At 37.1% G+C, this 27,543-nt stretch overlaps 1 protein-coding gene and 1 long non-coding RNA gene across 8 annotated transcripts; one reads left to right on the top strand and one right to left on the bottom strand.

The window, feature by feature from the left end:
* The first annotated feature begins 1,623 nt into the window (after positions 1-1,623).
* Positions 1,624-22,239, top strand: GBP4 (guanylate binding protein 4). 2 transcript variants are annotated; one of them, XM_064372600.1, is made up of 12 exons: positions 1,624-1,770; positions 3,241-3,435; positions 5,832-5,959; positions 8,436-8,545; positions 8,747-8,943; positions 10,332-10,577; positions 11,521-11,801; positions 13,050-13,262; positions 16,539-16,641; positions 17,097-17,290; positions 18,158-18,393; positions 21,946-22,239. In XM_064372600.1, exons 1-11 carry the CDS (start codon positions 1,647-1,649, stop codon positions 18,374-18,376), a joined length of 2,010 nt encoding a protein of 669 aa, XP_064228670.1. In that variant the 5' UTR covers positions 1,624-1,646; the 3' UTR covers positions 18,377-18,393; positions 21,946-22,239. The 2 variants fall into 2 exon arrangements, with proteins under 2 accessions (XP_064228670.1, XP_012320234.2); XM_012464811.2 differs by lacking the exon at positions 21,946-22,239 and having other exon boundaries at positions 18,158-21,109.
* Positions 16,437-27,479, bottom strand: LOC105725680 (uncharacterized). 6 transcript variants are annotated; one of them, XR_001109334.3, is made up of 4 exons: positions 27,452-27,474; positions 26,928-26,985; positions 22,390-22,521; positions 16,437-16,717 (listed from the first exon to the last, which is right to left on the bottom strand). It is a non-coding gene; the product is annotated as an uncharacterized LOC105725680 (long non-coding RNA). The 6 variants fall into 6 exon arrangements; XR_001109335.3 differs by lacking the exon at positions 27,452-27,474 and adding an exon at positions 23,919-24,069 and having other exon boundaries at positions 26,928-26,987; XR_002477726.2 differs by lacking the exon at positions 27,452-27,474 and adding an exon at positions 23,919-24,047 and having other exon boundaries at positions 26,928-26,987.
* Positions 27,480-27,543: the final 64 nt, after the last annotated feature.

Below are 27,543 nucleotides of genomic sequence, written 5' to 3'. Positions count from 1 at the left end.
CAGAATTTACAAAGAACTAAAACAGGTTTACAAGAAAAAAACAAGCCCATTCAAAAGCGGGCAAAGGATATGAACAGATACTTTACAAAAGAAGACATACATGAGGCCAACAAACGGATGAAAAAATGCTCATCATCACTGGTCATTAGAGAAATGCAAATCAAAACTACATTGAGATAACATCTCACGCCAGTTAGAATGGCGATCATTAAAAAAGCTGGAGACAACAGATGCTGGAGAGAATGTGGAGAAACAGGAACACTTTTACACTGTTGGTGGGAGTGTAAATTAGTTCAACCATTGTGGAAGACAGTGTGGCGATTCCTCAAGGACCTAGAAATAGAAATGCCATTTGACCCAGCAATCCCATTACTGGGTATATATCCAAAGGATTATAAATCATTCTACTATAAGGACACATGCACACGAATGTTCATTGCAGCACAGTTTACAATAGCAAAGACCTGGAATCAACCCAAATGCCCATCGATGATAGACTGGACAGGAAAAATGTGGCACATATACACCATGGAATATTATACAGCCATCAAAAATGGTGAGTTCATGTCCTTTGTAGGGACATGGATGAACCTGGAAACCATCATTCTAAGCAAACTGACACAAGAACAGAAAATCAAACACCACATGTCCTCACTCATAGGCGGGTGTTGAACAATGAGAACACATGGACATAGGGAGGGGAGCACTACACACTGGGGTCTGTAGCGGGGAAATAGGGGAGGGACAGCGGCGGGTGGGGAGTTGGGGAGAGATAGCATGGGGACAAATGCCAGATATAGGTGAAGGGGAGGAAGGCAGCAAATCACACTGCCACGTATGCACTATGCAACAATCTTGCATGTTCTTCACATGTACCCCAAAACCTAAAATTCAATAAAAAATATAAAAAATAAAAATGAATAATTTGCAAATGTTTAATCAGACAGTATTAAACAAATAGGAAGATCTAAGGGGTAGGCACAACTGGGGTATCATTACCAATTTATTCCAGATAGAAGATTTCCTAAATTCTGTTGACAAACTGACTAGTCATTTCAGGAACTGAGTCCATTTTTCTGCTAGCCTGGGTAAGACTCTTAATTATAAATTATGCTTTGTATGGTCCAATCATCCTGCTGTCCTTCACAAAAAGTCCAGCTTCAATGAAATGTTTGTACTTTGAAAGAGAAGTGCTTGCCACCACTGCATCTGGGCAATAATATTAGGCGATACATACATATCCATAGACACACACACACACACACACACACACACACACACACACACTCATTTTATGGTTAACAAAAACATAACTTTAAAAAGAGATGAGAAACAAAACTAGATGAGCATGTAAAAAAAGAAAAAATTAAAAGCAAACAAAAACTCAAACTTCTTCCCTGAGAAAATTACCCCTGAAAGACAGGGAGTAGATGAAACAACATTCATGTCTGCTGCTCTATATTCATTTTGGAGGCGAAAGATACCTAAGCCAAGGGTGGAAGAGGGATAAACCTGGGTTTTAGGAGCCTGGTATGGAGGTACCAGCACTTTCAAGCTCCTTTAGTTTCCCGTCTTGACAAAACAGGAAATACCTCCCTGCCAAACTCAAGTCCTTTCAATTTTGTTTCTCCTAAACCCTTATTTGGATGTCTGTAAACCCGGCTATACTTTCGGCTTGTAAAAACAGTCTGTTTGCCGAGGAGCCAGACGCAGGAGGACAGATCAAGGGGCGAGCAAGGGCAACTCTTCACGTTGCAGCATCCGCGCCACGTAAGTTCGCTCCTAAGCTTTACCTTTCAAGTATATTGGGTTAAAAAACACTCAACAACGAACTCCCAAGCGCAGGCTCCACACGGGGAGGGTAGAGACTTCACACTGGCGGGTGACGAAGGCAGCGGGGGGACCTCTCGAGGAAGTCGGTTGCTGCTTGAACCCCTGAGTGCTTTGCTCCGGGGGGCTCAGCACGTGGTCCTCAGGCGGCGACTGGGCGACAGCGTCTCCAGGATGCGCTGCTCCTCCTCGTGCTTCCTCCCAGAGCTGCGGCTAAGATCCCTGCTTGGGTCGCGGAGGAATGGGGCCTGAAGTCCTTGCTCCCCAAATCATGGGGTCGCTTCCTCCCTCTTCCGTTCTCCGGCATTTCCCGGCTGCCCGCTGCCGGGACACTGGGGAAACAGAAGATCCTTGCCACTGACTATTTAAATCCTTAATAGTTATGACTCTATTTTTGTATGAGCCACATTTAGCATTCCAGCGATGCTACAGAGCTGCATTATGTGGAATTTCAGACTCATTCTCACTCATCAACTGTTTAAAATAAGTTTAAGGTTTAATCATGTTTGATTATCATGCTGTTTTTAATACGTAGCCCATGCAAGAAGTACATCAGAATAACAGGTACTGCTTGAAACAGGGTCCCAGGCGTTTTTAATCATCACTCCAGATAACTGTTCTGTATTTTGAGAGAGAGCTACATTCTTTATCTCTTGTTCCTTCTTTCATGATTGTTCCTCTATCCAGCCTGCTCCTGCTTTTACCAATTCACTAAATCTACCTTCATCAATATCAATCAATGATCAGTTTCATTTTGTGTCTTTTCGCAGGCCTTCCCCGACTACCCTTAATATACATTCAAATCCCAAAACGCCATATCCCTATTCCCTGCTCATTTTCTCCTGAGAAATACCATCTAGTATACATATACACATTTTTTTGCTTGTTTGTTTTATTAATTTTATGTCCCCCACTACAATAGAGCTCAAAGAGGCAGGATTTTGTATCAATTCTCTTCCATGCTTAATACTGAGAACTTAAAATGGTGTTTATTAGCACATGGTAGGTACTCAATACTATTTATTAATTAATGAGAGAGCAAATTCTTCTGGAATGCCTGGAACATTTTCTCACCACTCATCTCCTTTATGTAACATCCTGCCTCTACTTATTCCAAGAGTTTACTTTACTTGGGGCTCTGTCATAAGTGCCTTGATTTTCCTATTCTATTTTATGCATCACCTTGACAAGGCATTTTTAGCGTTCTTGTAAGAATCATAAATAATGTACATAAAGCATCTGTACTAGTCCTTGACATGCTAAACTAAGTATTTTTCCATTGGAAACATACAAAATGTAGAAATTTGATATACCATCCCACAAGCAGAAAACTGATCTGTATGTGCCTTGGGTAGCCCTTACAGATGACTTTAAGATCTTGTATTTTATTGTTTTTTTTCTGGATTACAGGTTACCCAGAATCCGAATCCATCATGATGGCCCCCATTTGTCTAGTGGAAAACCAGAAAGAGCAGCTGACAGTAAATTCAAAGGCATTACAGATTCTTGACAAGATTTCTCAGCCCGTGGTGGTGGTGGCCATTGTAGGGATGTACCGTACAGGAAAATCCTATCTCATGAATCGTCTTGCAGGAAAGAACCATGGTGAGTGTGGCCCTGTGACAGGTGCCATTTACTTGGAACCAGTGATAACATAGTTGATCACCTCCTCTAGGGTCATCCTAAAGAAGAGCATGACTTCTCCCAATGAAGAAAACTTCTAATTCTCTCACCACTAAATTTACAATCTCAACCATACGTGTGTGTGTGTGTGTGTATGTGTGTGTGTGTATCACTCTTTTGTCCAATAGTAAAGAACCATCTCAACCCTATCAAAAGATCCATTCCATGGATCTTCTTGATCCCATCTATGCTCACCTCTTAGGGGGCTCAGCTCCAGCAATTATTCCCTTTCTTTCCCATTCATCACTTTTGTGTAGGGTACCTGGTCACTTCAAATAGCACACAAACATGGTTTAATAGACCCTGATTTAAAAATAAATAAGAAGGATAGGCAGCATAATTCTTGTGTATCCTCTATTTAAATTGGGCTACCATCCAATTTCTTGCTTCATTTTGTAGCAAAATTTTGATAAATTATACTTTCTTCTATTTAGTTTTTCTAATATGTGAACTATGACACATAGAGAAGAGTACGTACAGCATACTTGTACAGTGAAGTTAATAAAGTGAATACGTGGGTAATCACCATTCAGATCAAGAAATAAAACATTCCTAAACATCCAAAAATCATACACTGTCGTACCATCTCTAGAGCTCACCAGTATTTTTGTTTTCAGGGCACATTTGTTTGACTCTTGGTTTTTAAAAATGGTTCTGCATAATATATATGCACTCTGAAAAATAGTTTAGTTTGGTCTGCTTTTAAACTTTACATAAAGGAATTTATATTGTGTGTATTCTTGGATGTCTTGTTCCTTTGCTCAATAAGAAGTACATAAGGTTTCTCCAGTTACCATGTGTACCCATTTTTATACCCTCAGACAGTATGCCACTACCTAAGGACAATATATTTATTTGTTGTTAAACACTGATATTTTTCCAGTTTTTATCTTTAAGACTGTCATTAATACTCTATTATTTATATCCATTAATACTCTGTTACTTATGTTTATATCCTGTTGAACATTGGCATTTTTCCAGTTTTTATCTTTAATGAATAAGGTTGTCATTAATACTCTATTATTTATATCCTCTATTAATAATAAAAATATATAATTATTATTATTATATAATTATTATATAATAAATATATATATTATATAAAAATATATATATTAAAAATAATAAAAAATATATTAAAAATAATATATAATTATTATTAATAGAGGATATAAATAACAGAGTATTAATGACAACCTTATTCATTGTTATTAATGAATATTAATAGAATATTAATGAATAGTAATTGTCATTAATGAATATATAAATAATAGAATATTATTAATACTCTATTATTTATATATTTATACATTTATATTTATATATTAAAACTTCCCTTGTGTAATATGCTCAGAAGTGGAATTTCTGAATCAGAGAGTAAGTAAAATTTCTAGATAAACTCAAATAGCTTTTCAAAAAAAATTTTTTTTTGAGACAGAGTCTCACTCTGTCACCAGGCGCCAGGCTGGGTGGCGCAATCTCAGCTCACTGCAACCTCTGCTCCCGGGTTCAAGCAAGTGAGTGTCCTGCCTCAGCCTCCCGAGTAGCTGGGACTACAGGTGGGCGCCACCATGCCCAGCTAATTTTTGTATTTTTTAGTAGAGACAGGGTTTCACCATGTTGGCCAGGATGTTCTCAATCTCTTGACCTCGTGATCCACCCACCTCGGCCTCCCAAAGTGCTGGGATTACAGGCATAAGCCACTGTGCCTGGCCAGCTTTTCAAAATTTAAATGCAATTTAGATGCTTACTGGCAGTGATTGAGAATTTTACATCCTACAAGAAATTCAATAACATAAAGCCTTTTAACTTGTACTGACATGTTGAATGTATTGTTACATATTATTTATTTCGCATGTTATTTATTTCATTGTGAATAAGTTTAAGCACCTTTTCACATATTAGTTGCAATTTTCATTTCTAATTTTTTGAAGGCTTTTTAAAAAATTTTTTGATATCAGGTTTCTCTTTTGGTTCTTACTGACTTTTAACACAATCTGCCTATGACTCTGTTAGGTGCTCCTGTTTTTAAAGACCATGCAGCCATTTCTTCCCCCTAATGTCCTACTTCCTCTTTGGCTCAGCAGCTCGGCACCATTAGGGACTGAACCTCCGTCTACTAAACAAGTTTAGGAAAGAAAACAAGTTTGAGAAAATTCTTAATACATGTAAAGATTGGATTAGTTGTCCTGGGTGAGATGGAAACAGCCCTTTTCCGCTGCCAGACACTTAAACATTCCTACAAGTTTAACTGACGTAAGCCTGGGACATCGAGTCTATCCACTGTTACTGTTCGTTATTTTTCCTCTTCCCCGCAGGCTTCCCTCTGGGCTCCACGGTGCAGTCTGAAACCAAGGGCATCTGGATGTGGTGTGTGCCCCACCCTTCCAAGCCAAACCACACCCTGGTCCTTCTGGACACTGAGGGCCTGGGCGATGTGGAAAAGGTAAGGCAGAGAATCACTGCTCATGGTTGTCCTCTCATCTTTTAATTTTTCAGCTCCATTCAACTTCTGTACATATTTCTGTAAACTCGAATCTAATTATGAATAATGAAGCTAAATTCTGTTTTCTGAAACTTCCTTATTAATTTCAAATACTGAGGCATATATAAGAATAGATCTTATTTAACACTGGGTTGAATGATATAATTTAAGAAATATGTATTGAAGAGATGAATTCTAGGGCTCTGTACTACAGATATGACAGTAAACAAGGTAAAGGCCAAGAGCCTAGTTGTGAAGATGAGAAATATGGGGTGTGATCAGTACAGAGTTTCACAGTTGCAAACAGTGAGAAACTAGTTCAGTCATTCAACTAAGAGAAAGCTTCTTGAAGAAAGCTATAACCCATGGGACTGATGGGCTCTACTATTTAAGACATGTGGGGTTGGAGGAGGGGACCATGTAAAAATAGGGTTTTACTGAAGGAGTCTGTTTCAGTAATTTTCAGAAAAGCATTAATTTTATCATTAACATTTCGGTCCAACCCCCTGAACTTTGGAGATGAATTCTGCATGGACTTCTTTAATAGCGTGAATTAGACCCACAAAGAATATTGTAAGTGAGATAATTTTAGTTATTTTGTCTTAAAGTGTTAGGTGCAATCTGTCAATTCTCCTTATTTGAATTAGTCTCAGTCTGAATTGAAAGTAGCAGCAGTAGATCTCTGGCTTCCGTTATTGAAAAAAAGCATGGAAGTTGGGGGAAGGAAGCACAGACTTAGCAATATGAACTTTAAATTTCAGTATTAAAAGTCCAAATTATTCTCTTAGTATAATACCAAAGTGAAACATTTATTCTTAATATACTGTAGTTTTCATAAACTTCTTTTTATCTAATTGAATTTGTCAAGAGATCAGAACATATCAAAATGTAAACTGATGGCAGCAGCAGAACTACTCGCTGACCTTAGAACTTGTGATGTGATTTGAGTACCATTTAATTGGTGGGAGTGTAAACTAGTTCAACCATTGTGGAAGACAGTGTGGCGATTCCTCAAGGATCTAGAAATAGAAATTCCATTTGACCCAGTAATCCCATTACTGGGTATACACCCAAAGGATTATAAATCGTTCTATTATAAAAACACATGCACACGTATCTTTATTGTCGCACTGTTCACAATAGCAAAGACTTGGAACCAACCCAAATGCCCATCAATGATAGACTGGATGAAGAAAATGTGGCACATATACACCATGGAATACTATGCAGCCATAAAAAAGGATGAGTTCACGTCCTTTGCAAGGACATGATCGTTCTCAGCAAACTGACACAAGAACAGAAAACCAAACACCACATGTTTGAGAAACACATGGACACAGGGATGTGAACATCATATACTGGGGTCTGTTGGGGGGTGGGGAGCTAGGGGAGGAATAGCAGGGGGTGGAGATATAGGGGAGGGATAGCATTAGGAGAAATACCTAATGTAGATGAGGGGGTGATGGGTGCAGCAAATCACCATGGCACCTGTATACCTATATAACAAACCTGCACATTCTGCACATGTACCCCAGAACTTAAAGTGTAATACAAAAAAGAAGTTCACACGCACACACGAAATCCTTTCATATCTTACCATGAATCTTGTTTCCAGCCTCCTCTTCCACTCCAGCCTGCATACTTACTGCTTCAAGCAAGAGAAATAACTGTGTAATACCTTTTTATGACCATGCTCTGACAATTCTGACTTGGCTTCTATTGATCTTTCCGTCTACGTTATTCCTTCTTCTTCACAAGTCCACACTCTATCAACTCTTGAAGTGCAGTTATTTTCAAACTGCTGCAAGCATGTGCCTGTCACACATAATCACTTCTTGCTCCTAAATCCACAGAGTAACTATTCACATTTATGTGCCTCCTCCTCCTTTCTTTCTTATACTTTATAACTTTGGGTTTTACTCCCCTAGCAGTGATTATTATTCTGATTGAATTTGTATATTGACATGCTTATCTGTTGCTCCAGAAAGTCATCTTCTTGAGGGCAGGGACTGTCATGAAGAACTTTAGAGCCACAAAACCAAATGCAGAGTCTACATTTTGTCAGAAGCACAATGAATAGTTTTTTTAACTTAACTGAATAGCATTTGAGACCTTAATATGCCATGAGTGAGAAAGAAATTGCAATGGAATAATTGCATGCTGATTACTTGACACCTATTATATTCTAGGCACTTTATTGAATATTTTAATCACAATGTCATTCATTTTGGTTAGTAGCTAAATGAACTTACAGCCTGAGAAGGATTAATGTAAAATCTAAATATGAAGTTTGAATTTAACATCGCCTTCAACATTTATTTATCCTAGTTTTCAACTATCGGACAGCTGAAATAGCTAATGAACAACCAAATGAATGAATGAATAAATGAATGAATGAAGAGAATACTCCAAGTCCTTTGCTCTATATTCTTTCTAGGGTGACCCTAAGAATGACTCGTGGATCTTTGCCCTGGCTGTGCTTCTAAGCAGCTGCTTTGTCTACAACAGCATGAGCACCATCAACCACCAGGCTCTGGAGCAACTGCAGTATCCTTCCAGGAAGTGAAGAGCCAGGTTTTATGGAGTTTAGGGGAACGGAAACTGATAACTGTGTCTTCTTTGCTGTGACCCAGTTGTCCTGGTTGAGTAAGAAGAGACACAGTGCAAAAGGGAATGTTTATAAAACTTTTTTCTAAGTGAGATGTTGAAATAATGGTATAGGGTGTTACTCCTTAGCTAAGATCCCAGCTACGTGACTGAACTAACAAAGCTAATCAGGGCAAAATCCTGCCCCAGGACTGATGAAGTTGAGGACTCCAGCGAGTTTGTGAGTTTCTTTCCAGACTTTATTTGGACTGTTCGAGATTTTACCCTGGAGCTGAAGTTAGATGGACACCCCATCACAGAAGATGAGTACCTGGAGAATGCCTTGAAGCTGATTCCAGGTATCAGAGCACGGCCTGGAATGGGGAAGGTTCAGTAGTGGGTGGGATCAACTAAGACCTGCCATTCAGCACCTGACACAGACGTTTATATTAGACTGGATTGAGGCCCATGCTCATGGTGGTTGGTGATTGACAAGTGATTATGATTCTTGTGGTTATTTTTACTTGAAATTTCCCAGAGGCTGAAGTTTAAATTCATTGAAGAAATTTAAAACTCAAAATTCTATCAAACGATTTTAGACCAATGAGTACCATGAAAAATATATTGAAGATTACAATTAATATTATCACATCCTAAGACTTATATATTTGTGTTACTTATTAACTTCAAGTGTTCCTTCTACTCTATTTGGAGAAAAATAATAATTTGGAAGTTGATAAACACAGAATCACAAGAAGTCAAATGATCTAATTTTGGAAATACATTTCACTCTGTCTGTTTTATTAGCCTGGGTAGTTATATCCTTTAGATAAAAAAGAGATTTATACAGTAAATCATTCAGAAAATTAAAAAAATACACTTACATATGCTTCCAGTAAGACTGTCAAATCCTTCATTTCACTGTTTTCATAACATCACCTACTTCATTCTACAGACTCATACAATATATTGTCAATCTATTATAAATTTGTTAAACAGATGGTATTTAGCAGAGTGAATGCTGGTTGGCACCTACAATCAATATCCATCTTTGTTCACTTTTTCATCCTTTCAACAAAAGTTTATTTTGAATAATCTATATATGCCCCAGAATCCCTCTGCAAGACAATGTCAGACCTAATATAATCTGATATTGAAAAGTGGCAAGGTCTCCAAGTTACATCTGGATTAACTTTAGATTGTTCAGATAAAGAAGTATCTAAACATATTTATGGTGTTTATAATTTGGGGTTCTGATTTTGAAATATTTTTTACTTTTATTACTGTCTTGGTGATCATTCACCTTCTTCATGATATTTTTCTTAGCAACATCTTATCCTTATTTCTACCATTACTTCAATTTAGGGCCCATGTTTCACTTCTGACACAGGACTGTAATATCAGTAAAATATTTCTGGCAAATTTCTTCTTTAGTTAATCATTCAAAAACATTTAATAAATAGTCTACCAGCTACCGTACAAAGGCCAAGGAAACCAGTCATAAGTTTCTTCATCTTGTGATAGATGTCTCCTCTTCCTCTCCAGTTCTTTCCTGACTCTCGGTCCTGTACAAAAATTGATTTTCCATGCCTTGGTTGGATTAGCACAAGGCTGTTTCGTATGATTGCATACAACAAAATTTACAAGGCAGAGGAGCTGCAGGGATGCAGAGATCCCTGGAAAAGTCCTCAGCCCCCTTGACTGCAGGCTGTCTCTTCAATGAGCATTCTTTTTTATAATTCCACAGGCACGAATCCCAAACTTCAAAATTCTAACATGCCTAGAGAGTGTATCAGGCATTTCTTTCCAAAACGGAAGTGCTTTGTCTTTGACCGGCCTACAAATGACAAAAAATATTTAATTCATATGGACGAATTGCCAGAAGAAAATCTGGAAAGGCTTTTCCTGAGGCAATCAGAATACTTCTGTTCTTATATCTTCACCCATGCAAAGCCCAAGACCCTGAGAGAGGGAATCATTGTCACTGGAAACCGTGAGTCTTCTTTGTCGCAAAGCATGTCTGTGGTCCAGGGTGTGTTGAAGCTGTCGTGATTCTGCAAGTTTGTCAATAATATTGTTTATTTCTATATAGGAATGCAGGCAGACCATGCCACACATAGAAATGAATGTTTCTTAATTAAAGTTTACTCATGAGAATTTCTTGAGGCCTAATATATCTCACAAAATTAATACACTAATGGCGTAAACACAAACTTCTGAGGAGAGAAATCTACATGATGAGGAGAAGTCCTATAGGGTTAGTGTTTCTCAGTGAGGATATATAATATATTTCATAAATTTACATTAGTCAAGAAATCAACATGAGGCCATGAGTTCCATGCAAGCTCATTGAGAGTTAGAGAAACAAATTTAAATGTTATATTAAGTACGGGGCTGGCATCATGGCATGAAACCTGTGGAGTCATCCACTCCTCATGGTGAGATGGGCCCATGCTTGATTCAATAGTCTATGTTGCTGTCTTCAAATAAAAATTGCTGTCTCCAAATAAAAATGCAAGTTCCCTTGTAAAGAATATCTGATGAAATGAGGGGACTTGCATTTTTATTTGGAAGTAGGACTCACAAATTATATAACTTAGTTTCCCTGCATACAAACTCATTTATATGGCATTTAAATGGAAATGTACTTTTCCATAAAACACGAAGACATGTTGGTTGCAATGAGTAATTTAATTTTGTAATGTGAATCCAAGAGCCATATAAAACAGAAAATAGGAAAAATAGGGATCTTATTATAAATTCCTCAAGGAACTCATAGAGGAAGATGAAAAAGAAGGAGAGAAAGAATAAAGAAGAGGAGGAGGAAGAAACGTCAAGATAATTAGAATTTTTGTAATTTTTAGAATGCTGATTCCTAAAACTTGTATAAATAATGAGTGAGAACTATAAATTTTCCTTAAATATATGTGATTCAGGGCTGGGGACTCTGGCGGTGACTTATGTAGATGCCATCAACAGTGGAGCAGTGCCTTGTCTGGAGAATGCAGTGACAACTCTGGCCCAGCGTGAGAACTCAGCAGCTGTGCAGAGGGCAGTTGACTACTACAGCCAGCAGATGGCCCAGCGAGTGAGATTCCCCACAGACACACTCCAGGAGCTGCTGGATGTGCATGCTGCTTGTGAGAGGGAAGCCATTGCAGTCTTCATGGAGCACTCCTTCAAGGATGAAAACCAGGAATTCCAGGGGAAGCTTGTGGTACTTTTAGCATTTATCCTCCTGATTTCAGCTCTTCCGAAATAATGCGTAAAGTCCACCTTTTTGGCCCCATGATTCATCTCCTTACCACTGTGGAAAGAATATGGTTTCTTGTGAATAATAGGGCTCTATGGGCTAGAGGCCACACTTCTTCTAGAGGATGGTCACTTTTTTTCTATTCCTGCAAAATAAATTATCATGAGTTTAGCAGCTTAAAAAAACACATGTTATTAGATCATAGTTCTGTAGGTCAGAAGTCCTTGTCAGAGTGTCTGGGTACTCTGTTCAGTGTGCCACAGGCTGAACACAGTGTTAAATGGGCTTAGATTTCATATAGCGGCTCTGGGTAAGCCCATCCATCTTCAAGTCAGCAATGATGCATCAAATCCTTCTGTTTCTAATTGCCCTGAATTCCTCTTCTCACACCAGCTAGAGAAAACCACTTTTAAGGTTTTCTCATGTGATTAGGTCATGCCCAACAGGGCACACTTCATTTCTTAAAGTCATCTTGTCCTACATAACATAATCTAATCACGGAGTTGGTATCTATCACATTCATAGGCCCAGGAACTATGCAGATGTGGATACCAAGGAATGAGAAATCTTATGGGACATCTTAAATCTATTTACCATAGGCATGTTTACTGAAAGTTTGTCTTTCGGCCTGTCTCAGACTAACTTAAAAGTAACAATAACCTCTTAATTCATAATAATAAAATCCAACAGGACTGTAACTAACAAATACAAACAAAAGAAAATTCTGTTCCTGTATCCTCACATATTCAAACTCTTATTGAAGGAATATAGAGATGGTTCATTTTTCTCATCAGAATATACTTAATTCATTACTGGGGAGTTGATTTTCCATGCCCATATTTTTATACAGAGCAATCTATGTTTTCTGGGGAAATTTTACTTCCAGCCAAAATTCAACTTTTTACTGCTCATGGTTGGGAAGTTTGGTCCCTGTTAATCATACTATAACTAAAAGAACTATAGAGTTTATGACTTCTAACTACACGAATTTGCAGATATTGTGCCTGACCCCGGGGGAGTTAAGGGGCTTTCCACAGGTCACACAGATAAATGATCAGATAGTTGGGAACAAAACAAGTCTTCTGACTCTTGGTCTACACCATATTCCAGTTCACTCTGAGGCCTTCAGACTACTCCTTCCAAGAGGATCACAGTTGGACCTTCCCTTCTAACACCTTCTTTCTACTGTTTTTCGCTACCTTTCTCTGGCAGGGCACCATAGAGAAAAAGAAGGAAGACTTTGTGCTGCAGAATGAAGAGGCATCTGTCAAATATTGCCAGGCTGAGCTTAAGCGGCTTTCAGAGCACCTGAGAGAAAGCATTTTGAGAGGAATTTTCTCTGTTCCTGGAGGGCACAGTCTCTACTTAGAAGAAAAGAAACAGGTTGAGCAGAACTATAAGCTAGTGCCCTGCAAAGGAGTTAAGGTGAGGAATAAGGGGAGTGGGGGATGAATAACAGAGGATAGTCAGAGGGTCTTTGTTGACCCTTTTGAAAATCTAAGAACATAGCACTGCGTATGGAGAGGAAGCAGAACATGATGCTATCTTGGCATTTTTAGTATTTAAATCCACAATTAGTTAGATACTCTTAAAGAAACATTTCTTCTCCAAGAGGATTTAACATCAGGAATCCAGATGAAAAAACTCACTTATCATATTTATTAATTAATGGGATAGTTTTTGTGCTAAGTACAGAGGATACCTTATGAAGCAAACAACTTTGTTTTCCGAAGCATATTGTCTTACCTGAGATGAACAAATTAATACTCGACTGGCTATGGTACCATTATGGTTCTCATACTGGTATGTACTAATATGATGATGATGATAATGATGAACAGAGTGGTTCACACACACTGAGCATTCACTTCCTATGTCAGAGGAAGTGATTTTGTTGGATTATTGGTTTGATGCTCAGAATAATGTAAATTAGGTACCACTGTCTTCCACAGAGCCAGTTGAGAAATGTAATGCACAGAGAGGTTAATAAGGTGCCTAAGACAATGCAGCCAGCAAGTGATGGAGCTGATAGGGCCGATCTATGTACTTAACAGCCATTGGAAATTTTGAGGAAATTTTTGTCCTGTATTCCATGAGGACTATACCAACTTACGTTCCTACCAACAGTTTCTAAGAATTCCCTTTTCTCCATATCTTTGCCAACATTTGGTATCTTTTGACTTTTGGATAATGATCATTCTAAAATGTGTGAGATAAAATGTTACTGTGGTTTTGATTTGCATTTCCCTGATGATTAGTGATGCTGACTATGCTTTCACATACCTATTGTCCAGGTCTTCTTTTCACAAATGTCTGTTTAGGTTCCTTGCTCATTTTTAATAGGTCTATTGGTTTATTTTGCTATTTAGTTATATGACTTCCTTTTGTATTTTAGATATTAACTCCTTATCAGATTTGCAAGTGTTTTCTTCCATTCTGTATGGAAGAAAATTCTTTTACATTTTATTGTTTTCTTTGCTCTGCAGAAATTTTTAGTTTGAAGTAGTCCTACTTATTTTTGCACCTATTGCCTGTGCTTTTGATGTCAAATTCAAAAAACTGCTGCCAAGGCCAATATCAAGAAGCATTTTCCGTCTGTTTTCTTCTTGAAGTTTTATGGTATCTGGTCTTACAGATAAATCTTTAATCTGTTTTTAGTTGATTTTTCTGTATAGTGTAAGATAAGGGTCCAGTTTCATTATTTTGAATATCCAGTTTTCCCTGCCCCATTTGTCGAAGAGACTATCCTTTCTTTAGGTATACTCTTGTCACATTTGTTGAAAATTATTTGATCGTATATATGTAAATTTCCTCCCTGGCTGTCTATTCTGTTCTGTTGGTTTGTTTATCTGTTTTTATGCCAATACTATGCTACTTGATTACTGTAGCTTTGTAGTAGATTATGAAACAAGGTAATTCAATACCTCCAACTTTGTTTTTGTCACTCAAGATGGCTGTGACCATTCAGGATCTTTTTTGTTTCTATATAAATTTTAGAATTGGTTTTCTTATTTCTTTGAAAAATTCACTGGAAATTTGATAGAGGTTGCATTAAATCTATAGATAATTTGGGGTAGTATGGACATCTTAACAATATTATTTCTTCCAATTAATGAACATGGGATATCTATTTATTTTATATTTTCTTTAACTTCTTCAACATTTTATAGTTTTCAGTATACACATCTTTAACCTCCTTGGTTAAATTTATTTATAAGTATTTTATTTCTTATGCTGTTATAAATGTAATTTTCTTATTTTTCATATAATATTTTATTAGTGTATAGAAATGCAACTGATTTTATATGTTAAATTTGTATCCTGCAACTTTAGTCAACTTAGTTTTAACAGCTTTTGGTGGACTTGTGGTATATTTTCAATAGAAATAAAATCCCAATCCTGAAGAGAGATTTGTACTCCTATTCATTCCAGCATTATTCATAACAGCAAGATATAAAACAACTTTATATATATATGTAAATATATATATATATTATTGCACTTTAGGTTCTGGGGTACATGTGCAGAACATGCAGGATTGTTGCATAGGTACATTCATGGCAATGTGGTTTGCTGCCTCCATCCCCCCGTCATCTATATCTGGCATTTCCACCCATGTTATCCCTCCCCAACTTCCCTACTCCCCACTTTCCCTCCCCTATTCCTCCACAAAAACAATTTTTGTTTATCCACAGATAAATACATGTAAAAATGTGACACACACAAACATACGTATGTGTGTGTATACATACATATATAATAAAATATTATTCAGCCTTAAAAAGAAGGAAATCCTGACACTTGTGGAATCATCGATGAACGTGCAGAAATTTAGACTTAGTGAAATAAGCCAGACTCAGAAAGACAAATATGGAGTGACTCACGTTTATGTGAATGAGAAAAAAAAAGCTGAACTCATGTTAACAGAGAGCTGAATAGTGGTTATCAAGGTCAGAGAGGTGGGGGAAAAGGGGAAATAATGATTGAAAGTAACTAATATTCGGTTATAGTAAACACTTTCTGGATACCTAAGTACAGCATAGTGACTATAGCTAAAAAAAGAATTATACTTGGAATTTGCTGAAAGTAGATCTCAAGTGTTCTCAACAAAAGAAAACTCTATGAGATGATAGATATGTTAATTGGCTTGGCTGCAGTAATCATTTCACATATATCAAAACATCATGCTGTACAACTTAAATATACACAATTTCCATTTGTAAATCATTCCTCAATAAAGTAAGAAACAAAACTCAGAATGCACCCTGAAAAAGCTTCCAGGAAGAGTGACTGGGAATGCTAGTTGACGTATCCATAAAGGTTATCCTAGTCATGAAAATGTAGCACAGCTTCCAAACAGAAGAAAAAGATTGTGCAATACTGCGAACAACTGAGAATGTGTGTTTGTAGAACTGCCCATTTATGTTGTCAGGTTGTCTGTATCCTGGAGTGGATAGTGAGCAGCATCCCTGGGAAAGGAAGCTGGACAGGTAGAAGGGAGGCTGCTGCACATGGTTTTTATGTCTTAAGAAAGAGCTTGGACTTTTTGTTGTGGCTGTGGAAGAAAAGAAATAACTGGGATCTTAAGAATTATGCAAAGTTTGCAAGGTTAGATTTGTGACTTTATTGAACAATAATTTCATCATCATAAGTTGAGATCTTTGCTGCCTGACAGGTCTTTGTTCTTTCTTGTCTCCTCAGGCAAACGAGGTCCTCTGGGATTTCCTGCAGTCACAGGTGGTTATAGAGGAATCCATCCTGCAGTCAGACAGAGCCCTCACTGCTAGAGAGAAGGCCATAGCAGGTACAGGGGCAGGGCTCTCAGAGGGGTTGGTAGTTTCCTGCAGTGCCTTCTTGCTGATCACACCAAAAGATATGAGCTTCAAAAGTCATAAACATTCAGTTAAAATATTAATAAGTTCTGCATACCAAATGTATAGCATAGCGACTATAGTTAAAAAATTATTGTATACTTGGAATTTGCTTTCTCTTACTATAGATGAAGGAGCTTCTTCCTACTATGGAACATATACTCTGCTAAATCCCAAAATCTCAGGGGGATTGGGGTTGAACCTTCAGCCAGTGTCTTCACATCACATTATTCAACATTCTCTTCCAGACATGGCTAGTGGGAGAATTCAGAGATTCCCAATCCCTCACTTTTGTGCTTTTCTCTAAGTCAGTTTGATCTGAGCTCAGGAGGGCAAAACTCAGGCATAACTGTCATTTTCTTCCTTCTCTAAAACCTTTGTGGAATAGCGGAGCAGTCCATGAGGGAGGCAGCTGAGAAGGAACAGGAGTTGCTAAGACAAAAACAGAAGGAGCAGCAGCAAATAATGGAGGCTCAAGAGAGAAGCTTCCAGGAAAACATAGCCCAACTGGAGAAGAAGATGGCGAGGGAAAGGGAAAACCTCCTCAGAGAGCATGAAAGGATGCTGGAACACAAGCTGAAGGTGAGTCTCAATGAAGCATGGCAGTGCTTGAGGGACAATGCCCTGCTTCTTTAGGAAAGGAAGGACCAAAGTTGTAGGCACAGTGACGATCCCAGAAGGAAACCCAAAAGTTGTATGTTTCACGAAAATCTCAAATACATCTGAATTGTACTGAAGCCTGTTAAGTCTACAAGACTCCAGCATCTTCTTCATGTTAGACTTTGGAGAGTACACATGACATCCCCCAGGGTATCGGGCTGCTGTTTGTGGTGATTACAGGATGGTCTCACTGTCCCCCAATTAAATAGGACCTGAGTCCACCAATCCTTGGGATTTGGGGCACAACCATCAAATACCTGAAATAGATCAATCTGGGTGAAAGTTTCAGATTTGGCTTGATAAGAAATGGCATTGAAAGATCAGTAATTGCTCCACTTGTTTCTGTATCTGCCTGATTCATCCTATACAACTAGAGTAAAATACATCCCTTGTCCCAGCCTGGAGCTTGACAACCAATGTTTTATACAGGGTCAGCAGTCCCTATTATTTGCTAGATGAGCATGGCCATGCTACATCAGTGGAAATTAGAATTAATTAGAATTAAACCTGCATTCCCTCTCAAAGGGCATTCTTTGTGCTGGAACAAAGTTTCTTCCCACCTCCAGTGAGATGTTGCTTAAGGAATGTCACAATGGTATAAACCGTGTATACTCCCACTATTCAGGCCCAACCATCTGGAAATGTTAGACAAACTCATCAAAGAGTTTTTTCTAAGATAATAGAGAAATAGACACATATATGCTTAACTGTTGAATTTGTTAAACACAAAACTCTCACTCCCAGCAGAGAATTGGGGATTTTCAAACATGGACTATTCCCCTTTTATAGGTACAAAAAGAAATGTTTATTGAAGGATTTGAAAAGAAATCTGAGGAGTTAAATAAAGAAATTAATCGACTGAAAGAAGAGATTGAAACAACCAAAAATGAAGAACCCTCAGTGCTTTCAAAGATCTTTGACACGGTTGGCAATATAATGATTGCAGTTCTACCTGGGGCTGCTAAGCTATTTGGAGTAGGGATGAAATGTCTTGGCTCACAGGTTTAAGAGCCTGAATATTTCTGGTAAGGAAATATAAAATGAGGTTTATTTTATTTTAATAACATAACACTTTTGATCATTTTGTAAGTATATGTGTTATAGAAGTTTCATGCAAGAAAAGTTTAAAATTAAAAAGTGATTATCAAAGAATATCAGGGTCTGACATCCACAAAAAACAAACTTAATTTTGATTGAACTAAGAATTTATAAAACTGGGAAACAAGTCAGAAGTAGTGGCATTATTGCTAGAAAAGCTTTAAGTAAAGCAGAAAGGCAACTAGTAAGATTAAGAAGCCATTAATAATTTGCAATTTATATTATAGTTACAGAAATAATTTCAGTTATAATTAACTCTTGCAAATTAATGAGAAGAGAGCAACACCACAATTTTTAAATTTTTTTTTAACTTTTAGATTCAGGGATACATGTGCAGCTTTGTTACACAGGAAAACTGCATGTCATAGGGGTTTGGTGTGCAGATAATTTTAAAACACAAGTATTAAGCATAGTACCCAACAAGTTTTTTTTCTGATTCTCTCTCTCCTCCCAACCTTCACCCTCATGTAGATACCAGTGTCTCCTGTTCTTCTCTTAGAATTCATGCGTTCTCTTTGTTTGGCTTCCATTTAGAAGTGAGAACGTGGTATTTGGGATTCTGTTACTGTGTTAGTTCGCTTATGATAATGACTTCCATATTGCTACAAAGGGCATGAGCTCATTTTTTATGTCTGCATAGTATTCAATGGTATTTGTATATACCACATTTTTATTATCCAGCCTACTGTTAATGGGCATCTAGGTTGATCCCATATCTTTGCTATTGTGAATAGTGCTGCAATGAACATACACATGCATGTGCCTTTATGGTACAATGGTTTATATTTCCTTGGGAATATACATTCCTATGGGAATAATGGGATTGCTGAGTCAAATGGTAAGTCTAAGTTATTTGAGGAATCACCAAGCTGCTTTCCATAGTGGCTGAACTAATTTACACTCCCACCAATAGTGTATAGGTTCCATTTTCTCCGCAATCTTACCAGCATCTGTTATTTTTTGACTTTTTAATAGTAGCCATTTGGACTGGTGTAAGATGGTATCACACTGTGGTTTTTGATTTGCATTTCTATAGTGATTAGTGATGCTGAGCATTTTTATATGCTTTTTAAATGCATATATGTCTTATTTTGAAATCTGTCTGTTCATGTTCTTTGCCCACTTTCTTTTTAATGGGGTTGTTTTTTGCTTGTAAATTTGTTGAAGTTTCTTATAGACTCTGGATATTAGATCTTTGTTGGATGCACAGTTAGCAAATATTTTCTCCCATTTGATAGATTGTCTGTTACTTCGTGGATAGTTTTGTTTTATTTTCTTTTTGTTTTTTGAAATAGGGTCTCACTTTACCACCCAGGCTGGAGTACAGTGGCACAAACATGGCGTATTGCAGCCTCAATCTCCCAGGCTCAAGCAGTTCTCTCACCTCAGCCCCCCAAGTTACTAGGACAACTACAGGTGCTTACCATCACACAGAGCTAATTTTTTGTATTTTTTTGTAGAGATGGATTTTGCCATCTTGCCCAAGCTGGTCTTGAACTACTGAGCTCAAGCAATCTGCTTGCTTCAGCCTCCCAAAGTACTGGAATTTAGGCATGAGCCACCACACATAGCCAATAGTTTCTTTTGATGTGCAGAAGCTCTTTAATTTAATTAGATCTCATTTGTCAATTTTTGTTTTTGTTGCAATTGCTTTTGTTGTCTTCCTCATGAAATCTTAGCTAAGTCTTATGTCCAGAATGGTATTTCTTAGGTTATTTTCCAGAGTTTTTATAGTTTAATGTTTTATATTTAAGTCTTTAATGCATCTTTAGTTGATTTTTGTATGTGATGTAAGCTGGGGGTCCACTTTCAAATTCTGTATATAGCTAGCCAGTAATCCCAGCACTATTTATTAAATGGGGAATTCTTTCCCCATTGCTTGTTTTTGTCAGCTTTGTCTAAGAAGAGATGGTTGTAGGTGTACAGCATTATTTCTGGGCTCTCTGTTGTGTTCCATTTATTTATGTGTCTGTTTTTGTACTAATACCATGCTGTTTTGGTTACTGTAGCCCTGTAGTATAGTTTGAGGTTTGGTAACTTGATGCTTCCCACTTTGTTCTTTTTGCTTAGGATTGCTTTGGCTATTAGGGCTCTTTTATGTTTCCATATGAATTTTAAGATAGTTTTTTTCTAATTATGTGAAGAATGTCATTGGTGGTTTGATAGAAATAGCATTGAACTATTTGTTCAACTCAACATTTTAGGAATTTGTTTCAGCTGTCTAGTGCTCAAGACTTGCAGCTAGAATAAACTCCTTGTAATTCTACAAGATAGGTATATTCTCTTGACTATGGGCCTTTTCACAAGAGACACAGACTTCTTTAAACAGCCCTGCTTCCTCATTCTATGTCCTTTATTTACCAAGCTATGCTCCTATTCATGAGCACGGAATGTTTTTCTATTTGTTTGTGACATCTCTGATTTCTTTCAGGAGTATTTTATAATTCTCATTTAGATAAATTTCACCTACCTGGTTAGCTGTATTTTTAGGTATTTTATTCTTTTGTGGCAATTGTGAATGGGATTGCATTCCTGATCTGGCTCTTGGCTTGAATGTTATTAATACCACATTTTTGAAATAGACAAAAATATGAGAATAAAAATGTTTAATTTTGCTGACAATAAAAATTTTTCAGAGGAAAACTGTGAGGTTCTTGTTTCAACTCTATCATGGGCATGGAAGAACAGGACACTGAGCTGACAGATTTGGGAAAACTGTGTCTCATATTAGCTAGTGAGAGTGTGAACTGTTGGAATTATATATCAAAAATTTAAATTCATGTACATTTTTCTAGCAGTTCTACATTGGGTATTTGTATAGTACATATAAATATAAATACATATTTAAATATATATATTTATATATAATATTCAAATGTCTATATTTATTAGTAAATAAATATTTATATTTATAAATATATAAATTTATATTTATATATAATATATATTTATAAATATTTATATTTATAATTTTTATATAATTATTTTATATTATTAATATATATTATATATTATATATAAAATATGTATATAAATTATATATTATATATAAAATATATATATAAATTATATATATAATTTATATATTTATTAAATATATAATATATTATATATTTAAATAATTGTGATTATTTAAATAATTATATATTTAAATAATTGTGATTATATATTTAAATAATTGTGAAATTGAAAATGTTTATTTACTTCTCTCTACCACCTCTTGATCTCAGGTGCTTCATCTTCTTCATCAATTTATCTTTAGTTATAATTACAAAAGCCAGCGCAGAGGCTCAAGTGTGGGTTGATTAAGTACATAGTCCACCCTCCAGTAGGTCCCCAATTTATCATATCTTTAAGTGTATTCCCAATCTCTAGAGGTCTCAATATAAAATACATAATCTTAGGACATGCAGAAAAGATTCACTGAATCAGAAAGAGCATGCACACTTGTCTGAATCTGCCACCCTGTTCTCTCTGAGGGACTGGACGCCCATGGGCTTTGTATTCTTCAACCTAGTGGAGGGTGTCCAGGTTCTTGGTATCTTGAACAAAGAATTGGATAAAACGCACAGACAAAGCAAGAAAAATGTGAAGCAACAACAGCAGAGATTTACTGAAAATGAAATATACTCCACGGCGTGGGAGTGGGCCCAAGTATAGGGGCTCAAGGTTCTGTTACAGAATTTGGGAGGGTTAAATACCCTCTAGAGGTTTCCATTGTTTACTTTGTGTAAGCCCTATGTAAATAAAGATAATATTTCCTGAAATGTGAATTGGCCTCATGTTCCATTCCTCCAGATCATGTTTTCCTGCCTCATTTTCTCCCTGAGAGATGTAATCCCCATAAATCTTTATGGGAGGTGGAGTGACCGAGGATCTTTCTTTTGTAACTGCTTCATGCTGGCTTGGGGCATAGTCCCTACCTATTGGGGATCACGGGACTCTTGCCTTTCTCTGTCTAGTGGAGGCAGGGTAGTTTCTTGATGGACAGGGGTGGTGTCTTCACCAGGAACTGGCTGGAATGTTTGTTGCATCATCATCTGAAGCTTGATGGTCTAGGTGAGAGGAAGTGAATTTGGTTAAAAGATTTAACTTAAACTTCAGGAGGTGGACATCTATGCTGTTAAGAATGTTTGTGACAGAAATTTGCAAGAGGAAAAACAAAACCTGGTTATTCAATTAATTTTTTGTTCCACTTAGGTTAGTAGTTTTATACAAGAAAATTTGGTTATTTCTGTGGCCTACCATAACTAAACATAATAACCACAATTGTAATTGATAGCATACACTTAGACATTTGAATTTTAGACATCTCAGACAATTTTGGGACATATATTAGCATTATTCACAAAAATATAACCTAAAGAAGATTGAACATAATTCTGGCAATCCTATGTACCTAAATATGTTAAATAATCCTGTTTGCCTCTTTTGTGGATGATTCAGGGGCCTCCTGATTCATCCAAAAAGCCAGCCATCAGGAAAGACAATGTTGAAACTGAAGTTTGATTTTGGGAAGGCTGTTAAGTATGTTCAGAGTTTAAAACACTTGATGTTATGAAATAGAATTCTAGATGACCATGAACTATTTATTTTGCCAAAGTGATGACTCAGAAATTTTAAAGAAGAAAAATCTTTTATAACCCTTTATAAATTTTGCCAAAGAGCAGATTAGTGCTTTAAGAAAACCTTGTTGTTTAATGTTCAGTTTACAGAAAAACCATATTTAGTCAATATGTTCACACAGATAATTTCTTTTGCAAGATTAGTTTTTAGAGACCTTCCACCACTTGTTTGAACTTTTAGTTTTTCTTATCTATTTTAAAACAATTCTTTAACGGTAGGCAAGAATTTACCTTTCCATGCCTCCTTAAAACCTTTAAAACACACACACACACACACACACACACACACACACACTCTCTCTCTCTCTCTCTATTGTTCTTACACACCTTGCATGTAAAACTACTTTAGAAGTCTCAAGTATGCCTTATAATGGTCACTCTTAGTCATTTTAATTTTAATGCAAAACATGGTAAGTTATGTTAATTATGTACTAGGTGCTGATAAGGTTTGAATATTTCCAGCATAGTTAGGAGCAGCCAACTCCACATGTCCTCAGTCCTTACCTAGCTGTAAAGCAGACAAGTCAGGCAATTTTCAAAAGCCAAAGAAGCAGTTTATGACCTTAAGGCATTTAGCAAACCTAATATTTGAACATAATTTAAAGCACATGTTTACATTTTGAAGACATTTGAATTTTACCAATAATCTTTAAATCGTCTTTCTTTCCCAAAGATTCCTCAGGTCACATGAAGTAAATAAAAGGCATTGCACTATTTACTTTTCTGACAAAATATTTGATTTAAGCTCTTATTATTATTAAATCAATTAATTAAAGCTCTTTTTTATTAATCAATACTTAACAGGGGAGATGAGCAGTGACTTTTACCTTTCATTTAACCAGTTTGCACAGGCAGAAACAGGCTAGAGTCTGACTGGTAAGAAATCCTTGCCCTTTTGCCAGCATGTCAGGTTTCTGGGTTCTCTCTCCTTGAGGAGCCCTAGCAACCCTGTTCAACTGTATGCAGACAAACACATTGCTGTGAATTAAGAATATTCACAAATAGTTTACAAATTTTGGGGAAATTAGGCAGAGAGAGATAATATGACTCAAATTCTATTGAGAATATACTCAACACACTTAAAGTATCAGGAAGCCTAAAATCCAAAAAGTTAGTTTAAGGTTAGAAGACTGGTGTGTTCCATCAATTCCTGTGGGCCCAACAGAGGTAGCCAAGGAATTCCAGATAAATGGAACAAATGATGACTTCCTAGAAATTCATAGGAAACACAATAACTATTCACAGAAACAAATAAGAAATTTAACTATATCTTCAAAAAACTACCAAACTGCCAATACATTTGTTTACAATACTTCTTACTTTAATTTAATCAGGGCTAAGAGCTTTAACTATGAAAATGTTAATTAGCCAAATGTCTACAATTCTCTATCAGGTTTTAAAGAATATTTTATTATTTAAACTTTTCCACATCTTTTTGCCCTTCTTAGTGGTGTCTCAATACATTGTTTCATACATAACCTTTTAAAATCCATAATCTGAACTAACGTTTGGATAACTTCTGAATTAGACAAAATTATTTTTTCTCACTAATAGTATAACCCTTTCTGGCACATTTGGTTTACAGAATTATGAGTTAACTAGAATTCTTTTCCTTAGTAACCTAAAACTTCAGTGAAATCCTAAAAAGCAAGAAATGCCCAACTATCAGATATGGGCATTTATAGGTAAGAACAATTCCACAGTTTTAGAAACAGATTTCCCCATATCACAACCTTAATTGGAAATTACCCATATACTAAATGAGCATCAAAAATAACTTTTAAGATTTTAATTTGCACAAAAAGTTTACCTAAAACATTTATCCTATTCATTGTACTCGATTCTTTCACTTTTAACAAGCAAGACATGAGATATCAATCAACATATGTAAAATGAACATTGGTTCAGTCCAGAAAAGTGGGACAACCGAAAGTGGGGAGGAGGCTTAGGGGCTTCCAGGTCACAGGTAGGTAGAAAACAGAGAGTTTATTCTTTAGAGTTTCTGATTAGCCTTTCCAAAGAAAGCAATCAGATGTGCATTTATCTTAGTGATCAGAGGGATGACTAGAATGGGAGGAACGTTTGTCCCAAGCATTCCCAGCATGAATATTCCCTTCAGCTTGGTGATTTTGGGGGCCCACAATATTTTCCTTTCATAAATTACTCTCATTCATCAAAAGAAAGCATAGAAACCAAGATCATCTTGTATTAGCTGTGCTTATAGTTTTATAACCTTCTATGCCAGACACTGACATCTCAAAATATCAAGCAAAGACAAACAAAATCCAGATAAAATGTATGCTGACAATTCTGAAGACATTTCTATTTTTATTCTACTAATAATTTTAAAGCCAACTTGTTTAGTAAAGTTATACTTAAATCACATGAACTTGAAAATTGCTTAGACTTACTTAATGTGTGCTTTTTTACTCATAAGCCAATTTGCTAGACACAACATACAACAATAAGTATACATACAAATAAACATATCTAGACATGTATACATACACACAAATGAAGATCCAATAGTTGGGAACCTTAGCAATGAGATAGCAATACAAACTTGCTGGTTTTACTTTGTTTTCCGCAATAGATAATCCAATGAAGGCTGTTGTTAAATACACTAAGTTCTAAATTTCTCTTCAAAAATCAATATGTCCACATTTTCAGTTTCCCTGTTCTTTATTCTTCATTTTAAAGTTTAACTTACCTGTCTCTTTGCCCCTAGTTTCAATAAACAAACTTCCTGCCAGCTCTAATCAGTAGTTCACATCTGTTCCCCTGGTTACCTGCACCTATTCCTCTTGCCAAAACCGCACTTTCCCCTCACACATCCCCCTCCTAACCCACATATTTAGAGTTCTCACTCATCCTAGTCACCTGCTCCATCCTGAGTCACTCCTGGTCACCTGCTCCATCCTGAGTCACCCCTGGTCATCTGACCTGACCTGAGTCACCTTTAGTCACCTATTCCATAACCGTCTTTCCTGCTGAAACTGCTTACCCCAGGGGTAGTCTAACTCGTACCCTGCTCTCTTTTAAATAGCCAGTCAGAATTAGCTTAGACTGTCTAGTCCAACCCTAGCCAATAGGGGAACAACACAGCAGTACAGCTACCTGCATCAGAGATTAGAAACCCTTCCCCTCCTTTGTTCAGGTGTGCTCTCATCATTGCTCCATCCATGAGATGCATCCTTCTATAGAAGTAAATTGCCTTGCTGAGAAAATTTATATTTGAGTGCTATTTCTTTTGCAGCACCAAGAGTTTATTTCTAACAGCTGTGAAACAAAATTTTGGGTACAGCAGTTTCCATGGCAGTTTGATTTTTAAAGGTCAAACCTCCCTGGACTCCAAAGATCACTGGGGCCAAACAGCACCAAAAGAGTATCACACGTTAATCAGATCCCCTGCTTAGAACAGCAGCACAAAGGTCTGGATACATCCAACTCCATCTAACTTTCCCATCAAACAGTAAAATCCAGACTCCAAACAGTATTGCAAATCCAAGAGAAAATTCTAAAGATGTCTCAGTACTAGACCTCAGAACCTCTGCAGAGTGTGTCCCCTTTGGAGAGGTTGAGGTCTGGGGGTTCCCCAGGGTGTTCCCCTGTGGGGTCCCACCTTAGAGTGTCAGATGTCTCTGACCTTAGGTGGGCACCAGTGCCATGTACATGTTTTCCCTCCAGATGCAGTGGCCTACTGTGAGCTTTATAAGGATAGCCATAAACTGTAATGATAGGAATTAGAGGTTGAGTGGGCTTTTTTTTTTTTTTGTCCTTAGCCAATAGAGTAGGGGAAGGGAAGAATTTAGCATAAGAAAAAAGGTTTAGGTCACCTGAAACATATGTGCATTTCTTCCAGGCTGTGCCATCTGTAGGGATCAGAGACCACAACTGGAAAAGATTTAAAAAAAAAAAAAAAAAAAAGAGTCCTTCCCCCTTCCAGGCAAAGCAATTTTCCCCATTGACTCCTTGGCCTTCAGGCAACACTAGGGAGTAAGCCCCAGTCAGTTGCCCTCAACGTCCAAGGAGCTGCTATGAAGCAGCCACTGAAAAAGAAAGATAGGAGAAAAAAAAGGGAAGACTCTGGTCCCTTAAGTGAACCCAGCAGTGGTGGTTAAGTGCTTCCACGTGGAAACTCCTTAGTTTCACTGGCCACAGCCAGAAACCTGCAGTTGCCTTTGTGTTTGGGTGCTGCCCACCAAGGGTCCTGAGTTGGAAAGGAAAAGACATGGAGAGAGAGAGAGGGAGAGAGAAAGAGAGAGAGAAAGAGAGAGAGAGAGAGAGAGAGAGAGAGAGAGATTCCCTTGTATGGAGCAGAAAGAAAAAGGAGAAAATGAATCCCAAAGTTTGGGCTTACCTCCTCCTGGCTGACTCACCAAATGTGTTACTGGTAGAGGGTGTCCAGATTATTGGCATCTCAAACAAAGAATTGGAAAATCTGGAAAGCCC

The sequence above is a fragment of the Aotus nancymaae genome, unplaced genomic scaffold, assembly GCF_030222135.1.
Source record: "Aotus nancymaae isolate 86718 unplaced genomic scaffold, 86718_ANA_hifiasm-v0.15.2.pri h1tg000007l, whole genome shotgun sequence".
Classification (NCBI taxonomy): Eukaryota; Metazoa; Chordata; class Mammalia; order Primates; family Aotidae; genus Aotus; species Aotus nancymaae.
The sequence above is the reverse complement of the archived record's forward strand: the minus strand, read 5'-3'. Positions and strand labels throughout refer to the sequence as shown.